The sequence below is a fragment of the Meriones unguiculatus genome, chromosome 2 (assembly GCF_030254825.1).
Source record: "Meriones unguiculatus strain TT.TT164.6M chromosome 2, Bangor_MerUng_6.1, whole genome shotgun sequence".
Taxonomy (NCBI): domain Eukaryota; kingdom Metazoa; phylum Chordata; class Mammalia; order Rodentia; family Muridae; genus Meriones; species Meriones unguiculatus.
Window position 1 is genome coordinate 38370813 of NC_083350.1, and position 26495 is coordinate 38397307.

At 40.2% G+C, this 26495-nt stretch overlaps 1 protein-coding gene across 2 annotated transcripts in view; it reads right to left on the minus strand.

Annotated features, from left to right (window-relative positions):
• The window catches only part of Hsd17b4 (hydroxysteroid 17-beta dehydrogenase 4), a 73978-nt gene that overhangs the window by 15077 nt on the left and 32406 nt on the right, over positions 1–26495 (minus strand). The window contains exons 10-21 of one of the 2 annotated variants that reach the window (XM_060377284.1): positions 25899–25923; positions 23678–23806; positions 18814–18914; positions 16650–16886; positions 14888–14939; positions 11527–11598; positions 10231–10334; positions 8916–8981; positions 5561–5630; positions 4618–4724; positions 3342–3428; positions 301–387 (exon numbers count right to left, since the gene is read on the minus strand). In XM_060377284.1, the coding sequence (XP_060233267.1) occupies positions 301–387; positions 3342–3428; positions 4618–4724; positions 5561–5630; positions 8916–8981; positions 10231–10334; positions 11527–11598; positions 14888–14939; positions 16650–16886; positions 18814–18914; positions 23678–23806; positions 25899–25923 (1137 nt within the window). Of the gene's footprint in view, positions 1–300; positions 388–3341; positions 3429–4617; positions 4725–5560; positions 5704–8883; positions 8982–10230; positions 10335–11526; positions 11599–14887; positions 14940–16649; positions 16887–18813; positions 18915–23677; positions 23807–25898; positions 25924–26495 lie in introns of both variants that reach the window. The other variant, XM_060377283.1, reaches the window with a different exon arrangement.

Here is a 26495-nt window from a genome sequence, read left to right on the forward strand (position 1 = left end):
ATTCCTACAACATTTAACTTTTCACCTTTTTTCTTCAAATACTTTTAAAGGTTTCTCATAAAAACTGAGAAATTCACTCTTAAAACAGGCAACTACGTCCTTTTAAAAGTATCCCAATATTCTGCAAAGATTTTAAAAATTCTAGCTATTCAAAATGATTTTTCATTCCAATGAGTTTTGAGTTAGTGTCATTTCTTCAAGAGCTTTCTCATCGCTAAAAGAAGTAGCCTGAACAATCCTGAAGTGACATTACCTAAGACGCATACACAGAAGTGACTGGTGCCAGCCTCTGCAGCCTACCTCAGAAGGTGTCTGAGCCGAAACTCCAGATGTAGGCACAAGATCCACATAAGCATTTGAAATGACAATGTCTCCAGTCTCTTGGACCTGAGGAGAAGAAGTGAAGTAGGGAAGAAATACGGTTCACTCAGACAGTTTACAGTGCCACATTGAAATGCTAGCCATTTCATAGAAACCTCATACTTTTTCATTTCTTTGAAATGAAAAACAAACAAGCAAACAAAGCAAAACAAAAACAAACAGAAAACCAGATTAAAAAGTTCAGTGATGTAAATGATAAGCTAATAGACATGAAGATTTTCTGAATTAATACAATTGTTATTAAGCCTGCATAAGACCTTTAAAGGAGAAAGAAAGAGAGAGAGAGAGAGAGAGAGAGAGAGAAAGGAAAGAAAGAAAGAAAGAAAGAAAGAAAGAAAGAAAGAAAGAAAGAAAGAAAGAAAGAAAGAAAGAAAGAAAGGAAGGAAGATAGAAAAACTATGACCAGGTCCCATCTTCCAAAATACTAATGGAAGGAGCTGGAGAGATGGCTCAGAGATAAGGCGCACTTTCTGCTTGCTCTTCCGAGGACCCCCAGCTCTGTTCCCAGCCCCAAACATGAGACCACACACAATCATGTGTGGCCTGAGCTCCAGGACATCAGGTCCCTCAGGCCTCTGAGCACCTGCACGCACATGCACATACCATATACAGAAGCACACGCCTACACACAACTTAAAAATAATAAATATTTTTAAGCCTAACTACTAATTTAAATGGTCTAGGGTAGAGCCTGGACACTGGTATTTTGGAGATTTCTTTTTCCTAAGCCCAAGTACATTCTGAGGGGAGCCAGAGTAAGCAGACAACTGTTGAAAACAGCAGATGTGTCTTGATACCCAAATGGGGTAAATATGTTCTATTAATCCAAGCTAAAACTGGCTAAGAACAGATGAGAGTGTTCAAAGTCATAGTTATGGATCCTATTCGAGTTAGAACTATTCATAGCATGAAGTAAATATCTAAATAGCCTTTCCGCCTGCCATTAAAGAAAGCTCTCAGGCCTAATCCTGTATTTCAAATCATTCCAGTGACTATTCTTCTATAAGAATAATACCAAAAGCCAGGTTTGTAATGATAGCTAAAGCAATCCTAGGCTAAAGCAAGAAAACTGCAAGCACAAAGACAGCCTGGACTATTACAGCATGTTTCTGTTCATACAGGGCTAGAGCAAAAGACAATCTCTCAAAGAAAAATTATAATATAGACAACAAATTTCCAAAAGTTAAGGTAGTAATTGTTCAATTGTTACAACTTTGATTTTTAACCAGTCCCACTTGAAAAGGGGGGAAATACCTTCCCAACAATTTGTTCTTAAAAAAAAAAAAAAGAATTATAGATAGTGAAAAGCACAGACACAATTAATGAAAAAACAAAATATACTTTAGCAAATTGCTTTTTTGTAAGTACATGGGCATAAAGTTCTGAAATATTTGTTTAAAATGTTTCTTGAAATACAATGAAAAGGAGGGAGTCAAGGTAGGAGTCTTCTATGTCCCTGTAATTACTGGGGAAGGAGTAAGCACTCTAAAAAGAGAAAGCATTTTTAGAGTCATTTAAAAGGGAAAGAATGCATTAAATTTAGGTGTTTTTTCAGCTCTTCAGGTTCACAGAAACTGTATATGTACTGGTCATGCTAGGGTTGTACAGTATTTGCCTAGCATGGGCAACACCCTGAGTTCAATCCTTAGTATTCATCCCCGTACCCTGGCTCCACCACAAACATTTTATACAAAACAATTAGAAAATGAGAGAGTTGAAGAACAGGAGACAAAGATTTTAAAAGAACTAAGGTTTCAGGAAAAGCCAGGGTGCGTGCATGTGTAAGTGGGAATGAAGGATAGAATTTAAGGTACTCCTAGCTGGGCATAGTGTGCTTGTGTGCATACCAGCACTTTGAAGGCAGAGAGAATCGCAACTTCTAATGGGGCAGCCAGGGCTACAGAATAAGACTTCAAATTTTAGAAAGAAAAAAATCAGAGAGATTGCCTAGGGATAAGGCAGAACTTACACTGAGGTCTTTAATACAAAATAAATTTGCAAAGTAAAACAAATTATATCCCTGAAGCATAAAAATGTTGCCAGCAGTGGGAAGGCATTAATACTGATGCAGAATTCTGCCAGCTTGCCAGTTCCTGGAGGAACAAACAATATGGGAAAAACAATTTTTTTAAAAAGTCTTGGGACTAGAGCTTTAGAGCCAATTGGAGCTGAATTTGTACACCTGCTCAAAAGCTGTCTATGTGGCCATCAGCAAGTCATTACCAACATCAAGATTTCCCTAGGAACCTAGGTTTTTCTGTATTTCAATGCAGAGCTGCTATTGAAGGCAACAGTGTTTACGTCGTCTCCGTAAATAAATCACTATCTCTGTTGCAGTACTTAATTAAGCCTGCTCCGTGTAATAACAGAATAACCAACAGAAGGCTATTAGCTGCTTAGCTGAGGCAACAAAAGTTTTTTAAACTGTTAATAATGAAACCATGAATGTCCTTTTAGTGCTTTTCTGGAGCATCACTAAGTCTCCCTCAAAATTGCTTAAATCAAAGACACTTTTATTAGCTTGACAATCATTCATTAGGCCCAGGCTCTATGATACAAGGTGTTGGTTTATAGATTTCTGTGTGATAGAGAGCATTTGGTTTCTATCCAGGAAAAAATTAAAGGCTACACCTTCACTGCTCTCTAAAATACAAGCAGCTCTGCCTCTAATTCAGCAAAAATTCATTTAAAATGTCTTTCCTAGTAGACTAGATAAACTGCTGTTCCAATCCTTTTGAGCCAAGCTGCAAGATCTTTCACTAGTGAGAAAGAAAAAAAATTAAAGGTACATGAGGAATCTTAGTTTCAACTAAAAGTCAGCAATGACTTTAAAAGTACTCCCAAGTTTCTCCCAAGTTTCAGATTCCTACTACTAATCACAAAACATGCTAACAGAAAACAAAATGACAATGTGCGGTGAAGGGGCTCACACAGCTCACACTTCCAACCCTGACTCATACCTTGGTTTGAAAATGAATTCTGTTTCCTTCCTTCCACATCTCAGTTTGTAGAGTTTGTCCTGGATATACTGGTTTGGCGAAACGAACCTATTAAAATAAGAGTGTTAGTGTTAAAAATGTTTTTACATGAAAACTCTTCTACTTGAAATGAAATTTTCTGAGGTCAGAATAAAAGGGGAAAAAAGTAGAGATTTAAATATTTAAGTTTCATAGAAGATAACAAAAATATAAAAAAATAATAAAAGATGAACACTGACAGTGTGTGTGCACACACACATAAGCTAGTTCTTCTCTCTCTAAACAAGAGAATCAGGGCTGGGGTCAGAGCTTGCTGGCAGAGTGCTGGCCTAGCATAGGTGAAGCCCTATACTCAGTTTTCAACATTGGGGAAAAAAGAAAAAAGAAAAAGGCAGCATCGTAAGCAGCATTTGCTCAACACAAATCAAAAACCAAAACCATAATCCTATTAGGTAGTGATACAAGCAGCCACCAGAACAGTTTAAAGAGTTCAAAGTGGCACTAATTAATAAGGGGCTAAAGGCTCTGGTGAAAATACTTCCACATTTTAGAGCAGGATCATTTACTGTGTGAATTTATATACATACTACTGAATTAAAAAAAATAATCATGATCAAATGTAAAACATGAAAATAATGAGTGTTATTAAGAGCCAGGCATCAGAAAATGTATCTTCACTCCTGCATGGAGAAAAAAACTAATAAATATTTTCTAGGCTATTTGACATGGTCATACGTGCCTTTCAAGTATACATCTTTTGCTTAGTCAAACATATTGTAGGCAGAAACATTTTCCTTTGCTATTAACAAAGTGAGTAAACAGTACAGTCTTGAAATCAACGCCTGAGCCACCATGTGGTTGCTGAGAATTGTACCCAGGGCCTCTAGCAGAGCAGACAGAGGCTCAGACTACTGAGCCATCACTCCAGCCCTTGAAATCAACTCATAAGCACACACTGCAAACACTAAATCCCATCAATATTGCAGGTGATGTTATACAGTTCAAAGTCAGCCTTCTGACAGCTTCTGTTAAAGAAAATGCTGCGGTTCAAAAGTACTCATGCTGGCAGTGGTTGCACACACCTTTAATCTCAGTGCTCAGGAGGCGGAAGCAGGCAGATCTCTGAGTTTGAGGCCAGCCTGCTCTATAGAGTTAGTTACAGGATGGCCAGGACTACAGAGAAATCTTGTCTCAACCTTGCCCCTCCCCCGCAACACCAAAACACACACACACACACACACACACACGAGACATATACCTTAATCGCCTTGAATCTTGATACATCATTATCTGCAAACTGCTGTAAAACATGCCTTGCAGAAAATCCAAAGGTACATAATCCATGTAATATGGGCTTCTCAAAACCTAAGAAAATTTAGGTAGTTGTTATACATGAAAGGTACCTTATCCAAGTATATATTTAATATAGCATTTTACTGTCTTTTAAACTGCAATTGCATGAATTATGAACTTTACTATGTATTAAGCAACAGAACACACCAAGAGAGATGGTACCACCTTTATCACAGCACTGGGGAGAGAAAGGCAAGCAGAGCTCTCTAAGTTCAAGACCAGCCTGGCCTACATAACTAGTTCCAGGCTAGCCAGGGCTACATATTGAGACTATATCTCAAAAAAAAAAAAAAAAAGAGAGAGAGAGAAATAAAAAGAAAGAAACAAACAAAGAAAAAAGAAAGAAACAAAGAAAGAAGGAAGGAAGAGAGAGAGGGAGGGAAGGAGGGAGAGAGAAAAAAAAGAAGAAAGAAAAAGTTCCATAAATAGCAGGAATAATTAAACAACAAAATTTTTTTTTTTGAAAAAACATGAAATAAATGTACGAGGGATGGAACAGTCACTTCATTTTGTTTCAAACAAACCACAGTGGGTAATGTCATACACCTGTCTAGCCTTTAAACCTTTTGTTCTTACCTGATGACCTTGCCCTTCATGATAGCTCACACCCTTCCCCAAAGCTTCATCCAAGACCCACAGTGGCAGAGGCCTTACTCCACCGTCTGAATTTCACTTGAACCACACACCATCTTCTGAAAACTTCCTACCTTTCCATAGCCATTGAATAAGTATGAGAACCCTTTTTTAAAAGCTATTCCAATTACCAGTCATAAGTAGCACTTTCTTTAAATGTGCAGTTAGTTAACTGAGCTAATATCTTTCAGTGACTCACATCATGTACAACTCACCAGCAATGCTAGCAAAGCTAGGGTCAATGTGTAAGGGATTCCAGTCTCCACTGAGGCGGTATAAAGCAGCCTGCAGAGAAAAATCATCGCTGTACTCAGTGTCTTCTGAGAAAGCAGTAGTGTAGAACAGGCAGCATGGCCAACTATTAATAAAATGCATATGTGCATAAATCCAGACTGTGGTCTAAGGTATAACTAACTTTTACAAAAACAAGGTTGCTTGTAACTAAGTTTTAGTTACAAGTTTTAGTTTTTGCTGAAGTCAGTAGAGTGAGAGATAAGGTAATAAGAAAGGAAAGCAAGAATTACATACCACTGCTTAAAGGAAAACTCACAAAAAGGGAAATTCTGTGTGGACAGGGAAAGGTTTAAAGTCTCTTTTAGCCAAGCAAATTCTATGCCAATTTTCTTCACTTTTTTGAATTTGAAATTTATAACATAATACTGGACAGATCAAAGACTTCACATAAACTTATCTTCTGGCACACTAAACCCTGAATACCAGTTCATGCATGAAAACAAACCAAATAACTTGCCAGTATGTTGGAAATTCATAGGCCAGATATTCACATTAATTTACACAGGTAAGGCAGAATTAGCAGGAAAATGTAGGTAGTGACAGGGAAAGGCATCATACTGTCTGGTATTTAAACTGTGCAGTTTTCAAACTAGATTGCTCTCCAGAGTTAGGGAAGAAATCCACAAGGCAGCTGGGTATCTAATGGTCCTTATAATAGCTTGTTAGAGTCAGAGTCAGCTCTACCTCAAGATCTTTTCCTTAACAAGGCTGATCTTGAGAAAATTTTCACTTTTCAGTGGCTCAGTATTCTTTCCTGTAGTTATGTTCTTCTAAATACAAGACTCTGTGTGTTAGAAAATTAAATGATTATTTTTTAAAACACTATACAAATAGTAAACACGGGAAAATGTATACTATTGTGCATACAATGAAAAAAACAACACATCTCAGGGCCACAAAGGGAAGTTGTCAGACATAAACTACACAATGGGCTTTGGTCCAGAGGGGCCTGGGTTCACATCAGCCCTAGTTTTGCTAAGCAACTTTCTTTACCAAGCAAAACCTCGGGTTTCTCATTGGGGAAACTTTAAGAGGCTAACAGGGCTCACTTTCCAAGAACTGGAGAAATTAAATGAGATAAAAAATAATAATAATAATAATAATAAACCTCATGGGTATTGCCTCAGTGAACACCAGCAGTTTCTAAATCATTTTAGGAGATTTTAGCAAAAATGAAGCCAACAAAGTCTTTGATTAGTACTTGATTCCAACCCTGTCTGCACACAGATGACTAGAAATGCACATGACCACAGATGGAAGTCCCTGGAAAGTCCTCTCTTTTGGAGAACAGAATCAAACAAAAATATCCCCCCAAGAGCTGCCTGGTGAATAAAAAGCACCAAGGAAGAACTTGAGATCCTGCAATATACAGAGACCTAAAAAACCTTTTCAAAGTAAACACCTCCAGTACTAAAACACCATCCATTAAGAAAGTAGCAAAGAGCACTTTGCTGTGGGAAAAGAATGTCAGCTCCAACCTAGCAATCCTGGAAGCCACGCTATCAGCCATATGAACAGTATGCACAAAGGTAAACAGAGTCTCACTGCTGCTGAGCGTTTTCTCTCTATCCAGTATGCAGGATCACCTTGTGTCTCTCTCCCAACTACTCTCTATCTATCTTTTCCGTTCTTGCCCCTATTTTCATTTTCTTAGATTTATTTTGACTATATGTGCATGCTTCATGCTCGCACAGACCAGAAGGTGGTACTGGATACTCTGAAACTAGACTTAAAGAAGATTGTGAGCTACCACAGGGATGCTGGGAATATTAAACCTGAGTCCTCTGGAAGAGCAGCCAGGGCTCTTAACCCCTGAATGATCTCTCCAGCTACCTTAATTTTCTTTGTCACTGTTCTTTTTCTTCCTCAGTTTCTCAACTTATTACTAACTCATGTTTAAGTATTTAATTGCTATCTTTCACCTCTCACATGTCCTTAACAGTAGGGCGTCTGCAACCCTATCATGGCTCCCATAGGGTTGCATTGCTTGTACTTTCTCAGAGCACCTACCATCGTGTCACTTCTGCCCTTCCAGTCTCTAGCCTAGTCTTAGATTTATACTTGGCTGCTGTTTCAATCCTTTTATCAGGGTTTCTTCATCACCTCTTCATTAGTTGAAGCTCCTCTTTCATGTGGAATGTTCTTTTAGAAGAAAAACTGGATTGATACAAATTTTTATTTCTCAAGAATGGTGCCCCATTTCTGTCCTGCTCTGGAGAAATCCAACACCCATCTAATTACCTTCCTTGGAAAGTTTCTTTACCATTGTCTTTCAGGCCCTCAAGATTATTTTCTTCATCTTTAAAGTCCAAAGATTTTACCAGGATTATATCTCAGTGCTACTTATTGAAAATTAGCATTTTCTGGTAGCTATGCAAGTGACCCAAATAGACCTACCAAACATCTGTGATATTTTCAATTTTTGGCCCCATAAAGGGATGGCCTAAACTGAAAGGGTCCCCACAAAGAAGACCTGTTTTTTATGTCATATCTGCTCTCAATTTAGCACAGTAGTGATTTTAATAAAGAATTATACTGATGGAAAGTACAATCTACTCAATAATAACTGAAATCCAAACAGTATAATTAGCATTAAATATGTATCTGGTGAAGCTAGTTTCTCTCTCATTCTCCTCAAATACAATGCCTGGTATTAAGAGCTCTTCACTGTTTGGTCTGTTTACATCACTGCACAGAAATCTCTATTCTTCATGAAACATTTGTTTTTCTTGGATAGTCAAGCCAGCTACCAATGAAGAAATTCTTCTATGGACATTTATATAATATATCCAAGAAGTGACATTTGTAGGGCTTTAAACAGTTGCCAATTTGCTTACTGACTAAAAAGTTACTGATACATAATACAAAACCCAGCATGAAGTTTATGCTCTAGCAGCACAGTTTTTCCACCATTTGTCAAGATGTGCTCAGGCACAGTGTCTTCCATTACTCACCAAAGTAAGTCTGACTTCATCTTTCACACATCACACTTTACTCCTCGCCTACACTCTGCCATCATTCCTTCCCAACTCTCCCTGCCAAACTGCAAGCCCTACATCTGAGGACGAAGCATCCACGCACCACCTTTCTGCAAAGCCAGTCAGGACTTGCAAGCCTTTCTGCGGATCACTCCAAAGGAGCACCCTTCTCTGAAAACTTATTCTACAAATCAAAGCCTGGTGTTTAATTTTTTCATTGCTTGAGTTACTCCACTATAGACACACAAAAGAACGGATGTGCAAACCTTAACAGAGCAGATGCATCAGAACTTCTCACCTGATTCAGTGAGGTGGTGTCTTTCTGTACAGCATCCGGGGGCCTTTTTGGTACAGCCACAGCTGCCTGAAATCAAAAGACATTGCACTGCTCTTTAAAAAGCTGACATCCAATAAACAACCAAATGTCAATATAATAAATGACAAACTGGGTAAAGAAGATTTTTATTATTTTATGTTCAGAGGAAAATGACATTTAAATTTTTATAACTCCTAGCTTTTTATAAATTACAATTTCCTCAAAATGACTCTTCATTATAAGAAATATCATTGGAACCATTCTCCAGATCACAGGACAAAAGGTAGTATTTCCTATGTGAAAACATGGTGACAGCTCTAAGAATTAAACAAGTCACATATTTTAATTTGCAATGTTAACAAAATAATAATTTTATTATTAATTATGTAGGGAGGAGTACATAAAAATGCAGGTGTACATGGAAGACAGAGACATCAAATTCCTCCATGATTGGAGTTAAATTGTATTATATTTAAACAGCCATATCAATTTTTTAGTTATTTATAAAGAAATATTAATTGTGTCACTATTACATAAAGTTGGCTTTTCTACAGTGTTGACAATTTTTCATTATGAAATTCAAAGCTTGGATATTATCAAATTTATCCCACAAATCCCAAAACATAATCCTAAAAGGCTACAAAAGAAGCTGCTCCTACAGTGAGAGGAAGGGATCGAGAGGAGAAGTTGAGGGAAAGCCACTACAGAAAGACTCATTCAGAAACTGGTCGGTCAGTCTCAGAAGAATGACGAAAGCTGGGTGGGGAGGTTCATTTCTACAGTCCTAGCACCCTGGGAACCTTAGGCAGAAGGACTGTTACAAGTCTAAAGCCAAGCTGCTCTACAGAATTAGACTCCATCTTTAAAAAGGGGGGCGGGGGAGGCTGGACAGACAGCTCAGCAGACAGAGTATATACTGCTCTTGCAGGGGACTACAGTTTGGCTTCCAGCACCCACCATGACAGGAGGAAGCATCCTCCTCTTTCCCCTAGACACCTGCACATACCCCCACACATACACATACACACAATTAAAAATACTGTAAAGGGAAATAAACAGTGGTCATTAGACAGGAAAGAGATGATGGAAACAAGTGCAATGGGCATGAACCAGCCAGTGTGAACAGTAGGGCGGATACAAGTCAAATATCCTATATCAAGAGTATGAAATTCCCAATACATACAAATGTTTGAGGTTATGCAAATGTGTTTTCTACCCTATATATTTAGTACATACACTGAATTGCTATAATATGTCCCATAAAGATGTACAAATATATACCTCAAAAAAGTCTTACTTTGAGTTTTTCTGATGTCCGTTTTCCACCAAAGCCCCCAGAGCCAACAACAAAGACAGAGAACTGATTATAGCATATAAGTTCCTTCCCAGAATAAGAATAGACTATAAAGGAAACAAAAGAATTATTACACAAAGATACATCTAGTTAATGAAGATAGGCTCACAAATTCCTTTAATGGTTTCAAAATTAAAATACGACTAGTGCACAGGTCAGCACAGACAGTGAGTGTGGGGTTGGTGAAGCTCTTTTGCAGTGTGTTCATATCTCTGAAAGCAGGAAGAAGCGCTTCCCCAGCCCTTCACTGTGAACAGTGAAGACTTTACCTCTTAAATCCCACCTGTATCTCAATTGTTATCTGCCTTAAACATTTCAAACAATTCCTCTAGAAAGTTCAAGCTACCGCACTCAAACTTTGACTGAGGAAGAGCATTAAACAGAGGGTGACCAGGGATAAGGACAGAGTTGCTGCCAGGGTATGCTATCCCTAGAAAGAAGAGCTCCTGACAGAAAAAAGGCTCCTCCTGTTTCAACCAACTGAGTGCCAAGGTCATCATGTGCAGCCTTCCGCGGGTTTTAATGCATTTTTTTACCAAATGTATTTCAACTTACAGTGTGTTTGTGAGGGGCAACCCATGTGAGTCAAGGAGGACTGGCGTGGTCTCTATTATTTACCACACAAAGGGCGTGTCAGGAGCGCAGCCATTACACTGTTCTTAGCAGCAAACTTGACACCTCTATTTCTTTTCTTCTTCAACCTAGGTTTTTGTACGTGTCTTTATGTTTAATTGCTAGCACTTTATTAACTCAATACTTATTAAAAATTTCTATAAGCTTTTTCCTACCATTATAAACTACTATAAGCTTTTTCCTACTATAGATAAAATGTGGCTATGGTCTTGGTATTATGAGTTCAACAATCTAGAAACCCAACCGCAATCTAAAATAATCAAGTTCCAAATAGCTAACACAGAAGAGAGCATCAATAACACAGTCCGGTGCATCAACTCTACTGCAGGAGGCATAGCACTGGCTGTGGTTTGTGCAAGGCCAAGTGTCTCACTGCTGTGCTTCAGCAGTGTTGTTTCAGCCCACTGACATGTCCCACCTGCCCAGCCTTAGCCCAGCCCACTTCCTCTCTTCCCTTAATTTTCTTAAAGAACCCATGAATTTTAAAATGCTTACTTTGCTTTCTTACAAATTATAAAATGAATACAAACTTCTGAATCAGTCTCTCTGGTTGCATGAAAAACCTATCAATATAATGACATTATTATAAAATTGAAAATGTGTTACCATCCATGACAATCACTACACCAGATCCTTTATCGAGGACGTCAGCAACAACTGCTTCACATTTTAATTCTCCTAAAATTAAAGTAAGATAAATAATTACATTAAGACACCAAGGAACTCATCATGGTTTCCGCTTGCTTCAATAAAGTTAAAAATTAAAGTTTTAAATATTTCCCTTCAACCAGTCCCGATGAGACCTAAAGAGTGAATTTTAAAACTATATGACATACACACATGAATGAAGACATAGCAGTCAAAAGAAATACAACTTGAGGCTAAAGATGTAAAAGAAATCAAGAAAAGCATTATCTATATCGTCCTACTCATTTCAGTGTATAATTGTAATCATTTGGAGTATATACCTAATCTCTCTTCATCTTATAAAATCCCTAAGGGAAATATTTAATACATGCCTACTTACTTTAACAATGGCTCCCCAAATGAACCCACTAAGCTGGCTACACATGAAACACACAAGGACTGTCATGAAGTGACACCACACATGCACAAGATCGAGAGACCTGGGGCAGAATCTGTATTTCCCTAAAAATGGCAAGAAGGAAATAGCTCAGATAATTCGGCATTCAGCAGATTAAAGAAAAAAAGCGTCTATTCCTGATATTTGCTATGCCGTGAGGTATCCCACAGTCACCACAAACTGTGTACTGTCCCAGACTAAATAAACAGACTACAAATTTATTCTGAAATATACTGAAACAAAGTTGTCATGCTTTAAAAGCATGACACAAAGCCCTTAGGTTTACAATGCCTTGAGTCTTAGTAAAATATCAAGGTTTAAGGTGGGATTCTAGCTACTTGCTGACCACTGCATTCTATGGTGTTGGTGAAACCCTGGCTCTCTTGCAGGGAAGAGCAGCTGAGTGCTTTGCTGATGGCTCTCCTTGTGGGAAGTAAAGTTCATTACATAGGTTGCCACCTGAGTATTTAAGATACAATGTGCTAAACACACATCACAGAGATATGCTTAACTATGAGCCCAAGAAGTTAAATATCTGCCTCAGGAAGAGAAAGCATATGAGAAGGAAACTTGTGAAAAAAAATTCTGAGAATCATTATCTAGTTTCTAACATACTTGAGGAAATAAAACTGAAAGTCTCTGCTTTGTGACTTTTGAAATTAAATAGAGAGACTCAAGTTATTCAGGGGCCATCTCCTTAACAGCAAGTTGGTGGTCGTTTCCTTCATTACATGGAAGCCATATCTTCGTCCTCAGGGCTTTTGAAGCCACTGGAGCTAGACTCCTGCATGATGTGGAGCCAGGAAACCATAGGATGGGGTGCAGGAAGCCCCCTTGAAGCAAGAGTGGAGTCGAGGCATGTCCAAACCCCAGAAATCTCATTGTGAGATCAGCAGGTGTAGGACCACTCCCTCCCTGCCCTGGCCTACATGCCCTTTGCTCCCTCCCTCCCTTGCCCTTCCAAGGAGGCCAAGTAGCCTGGCACCCAGGTTAAACAGCCTTCCCCCATAAGGTAATGTCCAGCAGCACCTGGATTCCTCCTTATGCAAATGAGGCATCCTCAGCACCCTGGCCCTGGTCAATAATGTATATTTACCCTGATAGGCCCTACTCACCCCTAGAAATATTTACACAACTAAAGGATATATCTCACTAAAAAGCCTGTCTCCTGAGAAGTCTGCTCCTCCCACACTCACCACCACCTGAGATCTCTTTCAGCCCTGCCATACATACCCCAGGTTCCATCTGCCATGGTTACCAGCAGGAAGGGTGAGGAAACAGAGCCCAAACAACAATATGATGTGAAAAAATACCAAATCTTCCTTTTTTTTAAACCATCTTATTTGGCAATATAAATATATATACATATATATATATATACATATATGTGTGTGTGTGTGTGTATACATGGACAAATATTCTGACATCAAAACACATAAAATTATTGTGAAAGAATAAAAATATGGGGCTTTGTACATGTACTCTCCCATCTGCAGTTCTTAGCTCCAAATTCTGAGATGCTGAATACACAACATGGAGAAACCGCCACAGAAGTTAGGAAGTATAAAGGAATAATTGAGGGGTGGGAGGGAAGGGGAGGAATAGAAAAATACAGGTGATGTGAAGTGGGAAATGGAATAATGAGAAAGGGGTTCCAACCAGGGAGGACAGAGAGAGGTCAATACAAAAATAAGGAGGGAAAGCATGAGCAGTAAGTAGCACCAAGGTTGTTGGATAAAGCCTCAAGGAATCATAATATTTTCTATTTACCTAAGATTATACATAATACAATAAAGTGTATGTGTACACACACAAATTTCTATATTTACACACACACACACACAAATTTCTATATTTACACACACACACACACACACACACACACACACGGCTTTTTTTTTTTTTTTCAAGGAAGTTGTTACTCGGGCTGAGAGTGCTTACCACAAGAATCATATATTAACAAAAACCCCAGGATTAAACATGAGAACCCTTTCAAATGGTTGGTCAAGGTAGCCTAAGAGGCTCCCAAAACAGTATGGATTACCTGGTTGCTTCTCGGGGTTGAAGGGGGCCCCTATTGCCCCTATTGAAGATACCACACACTTAAAGGACACATGATTTTACATGGATCTAACCTGAACGCCTCTATCCTGCATCCTAGCTTCCATGACTATGCAAACTACTAAGGGAGGGAAGCAATTAAACAATTCTACCCAGATGCAATACCTATAAACCATGGCAATTGCCAGCATGGCAAGGCAGGCAGAAAGGTGGAGTGAGGGCACTCATAGGCTGGTGGCAACGACAGCTGTTATATTTATCGGTTATCCAATAAAAGTGGTCAGCCCTGAACCCATAAGAATAGCAACAACTAGGCAAGCTTTGGTGAACAACCAAAGGTAGGTAGTTAGGTAGACAGAGAGACACAGAGAGAGAGAGAGAGAGAGAGAGAGAGAGAGAGAGATAGACAGATAGATAGATAGACAGACAGACAGATAGATAGATAGAGCAAGCTTTGGTGAACACCCAAGAAAAACTATTAGATAGATTTGTTTTCTTCTTTTCAAAAGGAGTAAGAAAAAATGATAAATGCTGTATCTTTCAACATCATTTGCTTTAACGCAAAACAATGCCAAGATAAATACCACAGGAACCACAACTGACACACAATCATAATGGCACATATGTCAACACAGATGAACTGGTAGTATTACATCGACAGTTTTACCATGAATGGAAGACAATTAGGAATCAGTATAGCTACTGGTTAGCATCATCTGCTTTAAGGGTACACATGAAAGCTTCTGATGTTCTGTAGGGTTAGGCCATGCCACTTCAGGGAAATAAAGGACAGAACTAAGCAATTACTTCATATAAACTCACCTGATCGAGGAAGCGGCTTATACAACTCCAAGTATTGCTCCCCATGAAGAACCTATGTTACAACAAATGCAATTTTATTAGCGAACAGCTTGTACCCATGGGTACTGCTAGGCACAGGTGCCAGTTTACTATCCACACAGCTCCTCAGTAGTCATCCTGTGTCATCTGTCTCAGCATACTTTTTGTTTCTTATACATGCAATGTGGAAATAATTAGTACACCAGCATGAAGATAAACAGAACTTTTGGAGGAGAGAACACCCAGGGGTCCTTATTGACCATACATGATTTACCAATGGAGTCATTCCAGTAGGCTCTGTTCCCAGTGCTTATAATAATGCCTACAACATGTTGGGCATTCAGTAGGTATCTGCTCAGTAAAAATGAACCAATGGGCCTTGGCTGGTTACTTCAAGTGACACAGAGTAGAGATGACTCCACTAAAACACTAGATAAATGTTATAAGCATATCCAAAGGCAGAAACATTACTGTCAACACTCCCTTTATGCATATCTCAAAGCACAGAAACCAACTACTACAGGACAGCTTTCCAGTGTTCTCCCAAACCCAGAAAGGAGAAAAAGAGGGAACCAAGCAAGGAATGCCTTCCTCACTGTACCATGCTGCCTTGAATCCCTAAGCTAGGAGAACTGAGAAACAGATTTCCAGATGTCTGTCAGTCCTGGTCACAGGATATGACCATCTATCTTGTTCAGCATATAACACGGGAGAGAGAGTAAGAGAGCAAAGTGCCCAGCACAGGTTTCCAGCCCTTCCTTCCAATGTTATCAAATAGTCTGAGAAAATGAGTGCCCATGTGCTGCACTAGGAAAGCCATTAGCAAGGGGCTACCAGTTCAACTAAACAGAAATCTGCTCATAGATCTGAATCAGTCTAATCATGACTGTTACGAAGAGGAAGCCTGGTGGCACTTACAAGGATTTCAGTTTATACTCTTTTTTGCCCCATAAGATTTTTTTCTTAAAAAAATTTATTCGTTTTTGAGAGTTTCATTCAATGCCTGTTGATCATGTTCATTCCTGTACCCTAACCCTTCCCAGATTCACCTCCCATCCCTGAACCCCCTAACTGTGTGTCCTTTTACTTTTGGCCCAAAGAGCAGTCTGTGCTGCCCAAACACTCTTGGATGTGTGGTCCTTGACTGAAGCCTGGTTAGTTTAGAGAAAACGGTCTCTTCTCCCAGCAGCTCAAAACTGCCAGTAGTTCCATGGCTGGGAGGGGAATGTGTGCCCAGCTTCTCTCAAGCTGATACGCTTGATGAGCAAGGGGAAGTGTGGCCCTTCAAACTGAGGAATGACATAAGCCAGATATATTCACTTTGACTCAGTCTTCCTGTGTGGAGAAGGGCCTGAGAGCCAAGTACAGAAATGGAAGCTTAGAGACTTGCAATTGCAGTAACAAGTAAACAGCAGAGAGAATTAACAGCTATATTCCAGGATTATATGACTACATATAAGTATTTTCCTCTTGTAGTTTTAAACTGACTCTCCCCTCTTTTATTCATGAAAAGAAAAATCAAAATATATACTAACTCATTATTCCTAAGCCAACCACCATAGTCGATTTTACTTTAATAGAGATAATTTATATAATACTCATATAATGTATATATGTGTTCATATTATGTGTAAATTGTATGTATGTATATGTACTTGTATACAGTAATATGAGACATTTATCAACAACATTTAAAGAAGCAGCAAAAATAAATAAACAAATAAAAGTTTCTTCGTAGGCATACTTTTGCAAAGTTGATTGACAGCCCAGGAATCTCTGCTAGCCCTCCATTCATCATAGACTTCTGAGCAACAATAACTCCAAAGGTAGGTAAACAGGAGAAATCAGCACTCCCTTCATAAACAAACTTCAAATCCTTTGGGTTTTTGACTGAAGCCCCTACTCCAAGGGCATACATAATACTCTGCAGTTCCGTATACGAAGAAGAAAATGAAGGAAGTTTATGACCAATAGCACCAGCCTAAGAGAAAAACAAGAAGACTATTAGCCTCCACAGCAGCATCTGCTGGCCCTATTTCAAATCATCATTGTAAAGTAACAGTATTCAAAGGCCTAAAATCAGATTTCTAAGTGATAACTACAGCTTCCTGGGTCAACAAATTACCAGGCTGTATGTAATAAATTATTCCTTTCTTGTCTAATACACTTCTTTCCCCCCTTTTACTGAAAATGGATTTTCCCCCTCACACACTATATCCTGATTACAGTTTCCCCTCCCTTTACTCTTCCCAGTTCCTCCCCTCCTCCCCTCCCATCTGGATCCTGGGATGTCATGACTGATAGGAGCACCACACATCAACACCAGATTCCACATCATCTCAGCTGCTTTTCGTCAGCCATCTTCCTTGGTTACCTTCAAATAGCAAGGAGGGTGTTGGATAGTCAACACAGCAACTGGGCAACTAACCTGATTCATCACAAACCCAAAGAAAACGTATCAAAATTTACATGCAAAACTATACCCTGAAGATGGAGAAAAGCTTTCTGCCAAGGGCAGAAGCTGAGCAGATACCTTCCACTCTCCTAACCCACTCAGACACTAAGAAGAGCTTTAGAAAACAATACCCAAGTGGTTCTCAACCTATAAATTAAGAGCTATAAAGAGATATGGGTTACAGTTACTGATGCAAAATGCTCAGATGTATAGAATGTTATTGAATCTCTGGGTGTGGTGACAACATCTGAGAGAAGAGGATGGAATGCTTGCAGGTCTAACTTAAGCTTGTGGAAACGTGTGTATGTTTCTCTCTCTCTCTCTCTCTCTCTCTCTCTCTGTGTGTGTGTGTGTGTGTGTGTGTGTGTGTGTGTGTGTGTGTTTTATAGTGCCCTTCATCATACTGAGCAAAAGCTGTAACCATGCATTAAGCTCATCTAATAGTCATGATACCATATCCTGGTCTTGGTGACCATCATTTGATTTTCATAGTTTTCTTGTAATACAAATATGTTGATCTCCATCTTATGAATATAGGTGTGCAAACTCAGAGAAGTGAGAGAAATATTTAACTCAGAAAAGCAAGGGCTATCACCATTGCATTAGAAACCAGTTTCCTTCTCTCAAAATGCACTCCTGCCTTTAACAAAACAACCAAAAAATGTTAATCCATTGATTAGTGTCTCATTAATCAAATGTCTTGCAATTAGCCAGTGCTTCTGTTTTTCCATTTTTGTCATTACTATTGGTGAAGGAAGCCTTATTCTATGCAAAATCATCCCAAGTGATCCCCTGTCTCTGGACTAGGAAGTCATCTAGAGCAGGCCAGATGCAACTGGCCCATATCACCAAATAACAGGTGTCCCTAGGATCTGGCACTGTTTTAAATTGTCCACAGAATAACTGTGCTCCTTCCAGCCTTCATGGCACATTCCCACTGTGGGGCAAAGAGCATATGAGCTAATAAAAATTACCTTGAAGAGAGAAAAAAACAAAAAAAGAAAGAAAAAATAATACCCAAATCCCCTCCTCTGCTTGCAAGGCAGTCCTCCATCAACGCAAAAAGCATAGTACCACCCAGTAAAATCTCAGAGGAAACTATCAAAGAAAAGTTGAAACAAAGAATAGAGTTATCTGGACAGCTTCAAAACTGACTTCAAGCCACATGCTCATGTCGTCTTTATGAATTCTTTATAAGTCAAACTCAGCCTTATTCCAAAGACAGTCATAAATGGTTTCTGAACAAACACCACTGATTTTTCTCCATGATGAACAACAGAGGTTCCACCTCCAAAAGAAAGGTTACAGGAAGAGAGGGAATGGAGGGAGGGAGGAAGAAAAGGATAGGGGGGAGGGTAGAAAGGAGGAAGAGAATGGATAGGGGGAATGGGAGGAGGAGAGAAGGGAGGGAGGGATTATAGAAAGGTGAGCTTCAGGCATTTCCCCTACTTACAAATCCTGACATGTCTGTGGATGCCACGTGGCTGGTGTGATTTTGTGAGATTCCTTCTGAATCTACTTTATGTAAAACTTCAATTATACCACCCGTTGATTCTACAGTTAAAAAGATAAGAAAGGATAGAGCTTTGCTGTAAAAACTGTTAGAAAAACTGCAACATTCTAGGGAAGAGCTACAGCACACTTCCCGACCCTCCCACCCTGGTGGATGGCCTTGCACCCATGCTTACTGAACTTCGTGGGTTGTTTAAAAAAAAAAAAAAAAGTTGTATCCCCTTGATCTCCTTCAATTGTTTTATTGCTCTAGCAAGGACTTCAAGAACAATATTGAAGAGATATGGAGAGAGTGGGCAACCTTGCCTTGTCCCTGATTTCAGTGGGAATGATTTAAGTTTCTCTCCATTGAGTTTGATATTGGCTATAGGCTTGCTGTATATTGTCTTTACTATGTTTAGATATGTGCCGTGAGGTTGTGGAAAAAGGGGAACCCTCCTCCACTGCTGGTGGGAATGTAAACTTGTACAACCACTCTGGAAATCAATCTGGTGCTTTCTCAGACAACTAGGAATAGCACTTCCTCAAGATCCAGCTATACCACTCCTAGGCATATATCCAAAAGAGTCTCAATTGCACAATAAGGACATTTGCTCAACCATGTTTGTAGCAGCCTTATTTGTAATAACCAGAAGCTGGAAACAGCCTAGATGCCCCTCAGTGGAGGAATGGATTCATAAATTGTGGCATATCCACACAATGGAATATCACTCAGCAATAAAAAAAAAACAGGGAAATCATGAAATTTGCAGGTAAATGGTAGGAACTGGAAAAGATTATCCTGAGCCATCCCAGAAGCAGAAAGATGCACATGGTATATACTCACTCATATAGACATATAATATATGATAAACCTTCTAAAATCTGTATACCTAAAGAAACTAATCAAGAGGGAGGACTCTGGCTAAAATGCTCAATTCCTATCCAGAAAAGCAAAGAGGATGGACATCAGAAGAAGGAGAAAAGAGGGAACAAGTCAGGAGCCTGGCATAAAGGACCTCTGAAAGGCTCTGCTCTGCAGACTATCAATGTAGATGCTGAGACTTATGGGCAGCCTTTGGGCAGAGTGCAGGGAATCTTAGGAAAGAAGTGGTAAACAATAAGATCTGGAGAGGAACTCCATAAGAAGAGCAACAGAACCAAAAAATCTGAGCACAGGGGTCTTTCCTGAGACTGCTATTCCAACCAAGGGCTATGCATGGAGATAACCTAAGACCCCTGCACAGATGTAGCCTGGGGCAGTTCAGTATCCAAGTGGGTTCCATTGTAATAGGAACAGGGTTTTGTCTCCGACATGAACTGATTGGCGTGTTCTTTAATTACCTCCCCCTAAGGGGGAAGCAGCATTACCAGGCCACAGAAGAAAACAGTGCAGCCACTCATGATGAGACCTAATTGACTAGGATCAGAAGGAAGGAAAAGAAGACCTCAGTGGACTTGGGGAGGGGCGTGCATGCAGAGGGTGGAGGAAGGGAGGGATTGGGACAGGAGGAGGGAGGGAACCACAGGGGGATACAAAGTGAAAAAAGTGTAATTAATAAATAATAAAAAAGGGGGGGAGACATAAACTTGAGAGTAGGGTAAGGGTAAAAGAATGGATAGGTGAGCAGTTGGTTAATTACAGTTTATTCACTTTGTATCCCCCCTATACCTCCCTCCCTCCTCCTTTCCCAATCCTACCCTCCCTCTTCCCCACCCCTGTCCCTCTCCCATTCCACTGATAAGGGAGAGTCCTCCTCCCCTTCCCTCTGATCCTAGTCTATCAGGTCTCATCAGGAGTGGCTGCACTGTCTTCTTCTGTGGCCTGGTAATGCTGCTCCCCCCTCAGGGGGAGGTGATCAAAGAGGAAGCCAAACAGTTCATGTCAGAGACAGTCCCTGTTCCCATTACTATGGAAACCACTTGGACACTGAACTGCCATGGGCTACACCTGTACAGGGTTTCTAGGTTATCTCCATGCATGGTACTTGGTTGGAATATCAGTCTCAGGAAACACCCCTGTGCTCAGATTTTTTTTGGTTCTGTTGCTCTCCTTGTGGACCTCTCCAGGTCTTACTATCTCCCACTTCTTTCATAAGATTCCCTGCACTCTGCCCAAAGTTTGGCTAGGAGTCTTAACACCTGCTTCACTGCCCTGCAGGGTAGAGCCTTTCAGAGGCCCTCTGTGGTAGGCTCCTGTCCTATTCCCTGTTTTCTCTCTCCTCTGATGTCCATCCTTTTTGCCTTTCTGAATGGTGATTGAGCATCTTAGCCAGAGTCCTCCTTCCTGATTAGCTTCCTTAGGTGTACAGATTTGGGTATCTTATCCTATATTATAGGTCTAATACCCACTTATGAGTGAGTATATACACTGTGTGTCTTTCTGCTTCCGGGATAGCTCACTCAGGATGATCTTTTCTAGTTCCCACCATTTACCTGCAAATTTCATGATTTCCTTGTTTTTTTCTTTTGTTTGGTTTTGTTTTTAATTTTTTATTAATTGCACTTTATTCACTTTGTATCCCCCTTGTAGCACCCTCACCCTCCCCTCCCAATCTCTCCTTTCCTCCCCCTTCCCCACACATACCCCTCCCAAAGTCCACTGATAGGGGAGGTCCCCTTCTCCTTCCTTCTGATCCTAGTCTATCAGGTCTCATCAGAAGTAACTGCATTGTCTTCCTCTGTGGCCTGGTAAGGCTGCTCCCCCGTCAGGGGGAGGTGATCAAAGAGCAGGTCAATCAGTTCATGTCAGAGACAGTTCCTGTTCCCATTACTATGGAAACCACTTGGACACTGAACTGCCATGGGCTACACCTGTGCAGGGTTTCTAGGTTATCTCCATGCATGGTACTTGGTTGGAGTATGAGTCTCAGGAAAGACCCCTGTGCTCAGATGTTTTTGGTTCTGTTGCTCTCCTTGTGGAGCTGCTGTCCTCTCCAGGTCTTACTATCTCCCACTTCTTTCATAAGATTCCCTGCACTCTGCCCAAAGGTTGCCCATAAGTCTCAGCATCTGCATTGATAGTCTGCAGGGAAGAGCCGTTCACAGGTCTTCTGTGGCAGGCTTCTGACTTGTTTCCTCTTTTCGCCTTCTTCTGATGTCCAGCCTTTTTGCTTTTCTGGATTGGGATTGAGCATTTTAGCCAGAGTCCTCCCTCTTGATTAGTTTCTTTAGGTGTACAGATTTTAGCAGATTTATCCTATATTATATGTCTATATGAGTATATACCATGTGTGTCTTTCTGCTTCTGGGATATCTCACTCGGGATAATCTTTTCCAGATCCCACCATTTACCTGCAGATTTCATGATTTCCTTGTTTTTCATTGCTGAGTAATATTCCATTGTGTAGAAATACCACAATTTCTGTATCCATTCCTCAGTTGAGGGGCATCTCGGTTGTTTCCAGCTTCTGGCTATTACAAATAAAGCTCCTACAAACATGGCTGAGCAGATTTCCTTATTGTATACTTGGGCATCTTTTGGAAATATGCCTAGCAGTGGTATAGCTGGATCTGGAGGAAGCACTATTCCTAATTGTCTGAGAAATCGCCAGATTGATTTCCAAAGTGGTTGTACCAGTTTACATTCCTACCAGCAGTGCAGGAGGGTTCCCCTTTCTCCACATCCTCTCCAGCATGTGTTATCACTTGAGTTATTCATCTTAGCCATTCCAATGCGTGTAAGGTGAAATTCCAGGGTCGTTTTGATTTGTATTTCCCTGATGACTAAGGACGTTGAACATTTCTTTAAGTGTTTCTCTGCCATTCGATATTCCTCTATTGAAAATTCTCTGTTTAGCTCTGTACCCCATTTTCTAATTGGACTTGATTTGCTGCTGTTATATTTTTAAAGAATTCCATATAAACTGGATTGTCCTGAGTGGTAAGGTGCTTGCCAAGCATGCCCAAGGTCCTGAGTTCCACCATTTGGACCACAAAAAATATAAAACAGTCTCTGCGTCACTCAGTCAAGTCACACATCCTTAAACAAGACAGTAAGGAGCAGTTACCATTAAATTTTCACATGGTAGGAGTGCAGCTAACAGAAAAACAACACAGCCCAGAATATCTGGGAATATCTTGCTGAACAGTTGGGGTCTGAATTTTTCGGAAGAAGTCCTAAAATTATGTAGAGGTGACAAAGGGAGGAGGAGGTGGGATAGAAGAGAGAACAGCAAAAACAATGTGCTAAATCAATGCCACATCTATAACCAAGCAATAGAGCTAAGCCTGAGCACAAAACAGGAGAAACTTTTAGAGTACCACAGAAAACTGTCAGATTAAGAGCATGTGGGCAGGGACTGGAGAGATGGCTCAGAGGTTAAGAGTGTGTACTGCCCTTACAGAGGGCCTGAGTTCAGTCCCCAGCACCCACACTGTAGAGCTCAAAACCTGTAACTCCAGCTCCAGGACATCTGATGTCCTCTTCTGAACTCCACAGACACCTGCACTCATGTGTACATACCCACGCATAAACACACATAAATAAACACAATTAAAAATAAATGTAAAAATGAAAAGAGCATATGGTTAATTAGCAAATGGAAGACTCTGAAACCAACCACCACTGAGGAGAAAGTTCTTATAGCACAAATGAGGACACAAGTATACACCCCATTGCATCCATCCACCAAACACACCAACCAACACACAGGACTGAGAAACTAACCAACACTAACTTCAGTATGCAGGGTCCTAGCACCTAGGGGGGCAGAAACTCTGTTCCCAAGGCATCCGTGTCTGCATCACCACAGATGAAACTGCACTGAAGAAGGAAGCTTGTCAGCTTTGCTCCCTGACCAAGACCAAATGGCCTGGGTCTCTACCTTGAATGGTCCGTGGCTTGCTGGCATTGCTGAAGTCACAGATCTTTTCCCAGTTGTCCCTCACTGCCTCGGGAGTCATCGGCTGATTCCGCCGTCTGACGATGGCTCCAAGAGTCCGCTCCCAGCGTACTAGTTATAGAAAGGAAACATGAGGCTGAGCACATAACTTAAAAACAGAACATAACATGCTTAAGAGCTCATCTTCAAGATAAAGAAAATCATAGAGAAAAGAATACATTTTTCTTTTAAAAACCCATTAGCAGAAATATCAGGGGTTTTTTGGTTTTTTTGTTGTTGTTGTTGTTTTGTGTTTTTTTTGTTTTTTGTTTGTTTGTTTGTTTTTGAGAAAGCTCTGCAGCTAAAGGGCAAGGGAAAATGAGCAGGAGCAAAGCATACAACATAAATAGTTGAAAATGCTGTAGTGAAACCTACTACTTCATAGGCCAAGTTAAATAACACAAAATTAAATTAAAATAAACTTTATAAAAAGAAATATCTGAAGCTGAAGAGAAAACTCCTCTAACTTTGTCAGGACTGCTAACAGCAGAGCCTCTTACAAAGCTGAAGACTCAGTTGCCTGTGGCCACGCCAAAAGGCTCAGCTCACAGCCACAGATTACTTAGCCAAAGGTACTTCACTCCCCTTGTTTAGGGGTGACAGGACAGGACAAAGCTCTGCTGCTGGAAACTGAGAACCAGAAGTGACAGTAAACACAGGTTCCAGTTATAAACCCTGGACACACCAGCAGCAACTCTCCTCCAGCCTTCCTTGGTTCATCCTCCATTCTCACAGCCCTACTAGAACCTTGCAGGTCACAAGAAGTACAGCCGTTCTTAAGTCCTCTTGAAAGTTAACATTTTTTTTTAAATATTCTATAAGAATAACAACCTACTAACAACATTTAAACATGATAGCTGGGCATTGTTGACCCTTCAATTTAAGACATCTTTTATTTATTTATTTATTATTTTATTAATTACAATTTATTTACTTTGTATCTCAGCTGTAGCCCCCTCCCAATCCCACCCTCCCTTCCTCATCTCCTCCCATATCCCTCCCCCAGTCCACTGATAGGGGAGATCCTCCTCCCCTTCACTCTGACCCTAGTCTATCAGGTCTCATCAGAAGTGGCTGCATTGTCTTCCTCTGTGGCCTGGTAAGGCTGGTCCCCCCTCAGGGGGAGGTGATCAAAGAGCCAGCCACTGAGTTCATGTCAGAGATTGCACCTGTTCCCATTACTAGGATACCCACTTGGAGACTGAGCTGCCATGGGCTACATCTGTGCAGGGATTCTAGGTTATCTCCGAACCTTGGTTGGACTATCAGTCTCAATAAAGGAATGAAAAGATGCCAGTTTCTAGTGTCCATATGGCTGTTACTGCAACATTTACCTCACTATTTTAATGGGTGCTATTAAGATACCTAAATGCTTGAGAAATATACGTAACTATACATCTAACTAGACTGAAGTCATTAATGCATATATATACACATATATATGTATATATTTACTCTACAATGTGCAACAATATCCTCCAGTGATATCAGTCTTCTAAGTAACTCAATTAATTTTATGGTTAATTATGATACCACCAAACAACCAAAAGCAAGCTGAGATCCTGAATTTTTCACATTTTTTAACGATATAAAACAACTATTTGGAGCTCAGAGGTTTAAGGAGTGAAGCCAAATGAATTTACTATTTGGGGGAAATAGTTCTCACAGACTGGCTGCAGCTCTGTCCCCGAAGGCTGGCCCCTATACTCTTTTACTGTCTCCTCACATCTTTTTTCTAAAAAGAAGAGAATTACATGAGGGAAATGCAGAGTCCACCTGTCCATCTACAGCAGGCTCCTCCCATCTTTCAAACAGCTCTCTCTCCCACTCACTGTTCTGATGAGACAGCAAGAAATATGTGGGATGCCAGAGTCATTGGAGGATAAATGTCAACAAAAAGGAAACTATAGTATCTGAAGAGAATAAGACAGAGAAAATAAACTAAACCAAGTGCCAACTACAGGAATAGCACAGGTCCTTAGAAGTACAGATGTCTGCAGAATAATTCCCATGCTTCAGTACCTTCTGCTGGAACGGTATTCAAGTCCGAGTATGTATACACTCAGTGATTAGGCATTTGACAAAATCCTTGTCCATCTCTAATGGCTAGACAGGCTATAAAATCAGAAAGTCTATCACAATCCAAAACCCAACAGAGACTTACATTTTCCAATCCATCCTGCTCCAACCTAACAAAAAAGAAAAAGAAAGAAAAAAAAATCATCTAGAGGAAATCATTAAGAGAACGTCTTCATTGATGAGGATAACAGGACGCTACATGACAAGTAATGAAGCATTAGAGTGCTGTGTAAACCCCCTGACTCCAAGCCTTTGCAGTGCTGAAGGCATCAAGGCAGAAGCCTGAAGCAGGCAATGCTGTGGGGCTGCATGAGACTGAGATAAGGCAGAGGACCACATTCTAATCTTCACAGGAAAAGGCTGTTTTAGTTGTACAGTACTTTATAGATCACACAGGTAAACCTTAGATGGGGCATGTTGTCTGATTAAAGAAACTCACACTTTCACACACTACTATTGGCCAGAACTAACTGTAATTTCACATGCACAGGAGAAATGCATCCTAGGAGACACCTTAGTGGCTCTGGGGCCAACGTTATGACTTTTCATCAACTTTTGCCTTTAGTATTCTCACACCTTTTTAATATATCCAATTGATGTGGATTGATCAGCTGTGGTTCTGACCACAAGCAAGGGCACTGGGGAATTGGGGAAAGATGCAAATTCTCAAGAAGGCAACTTA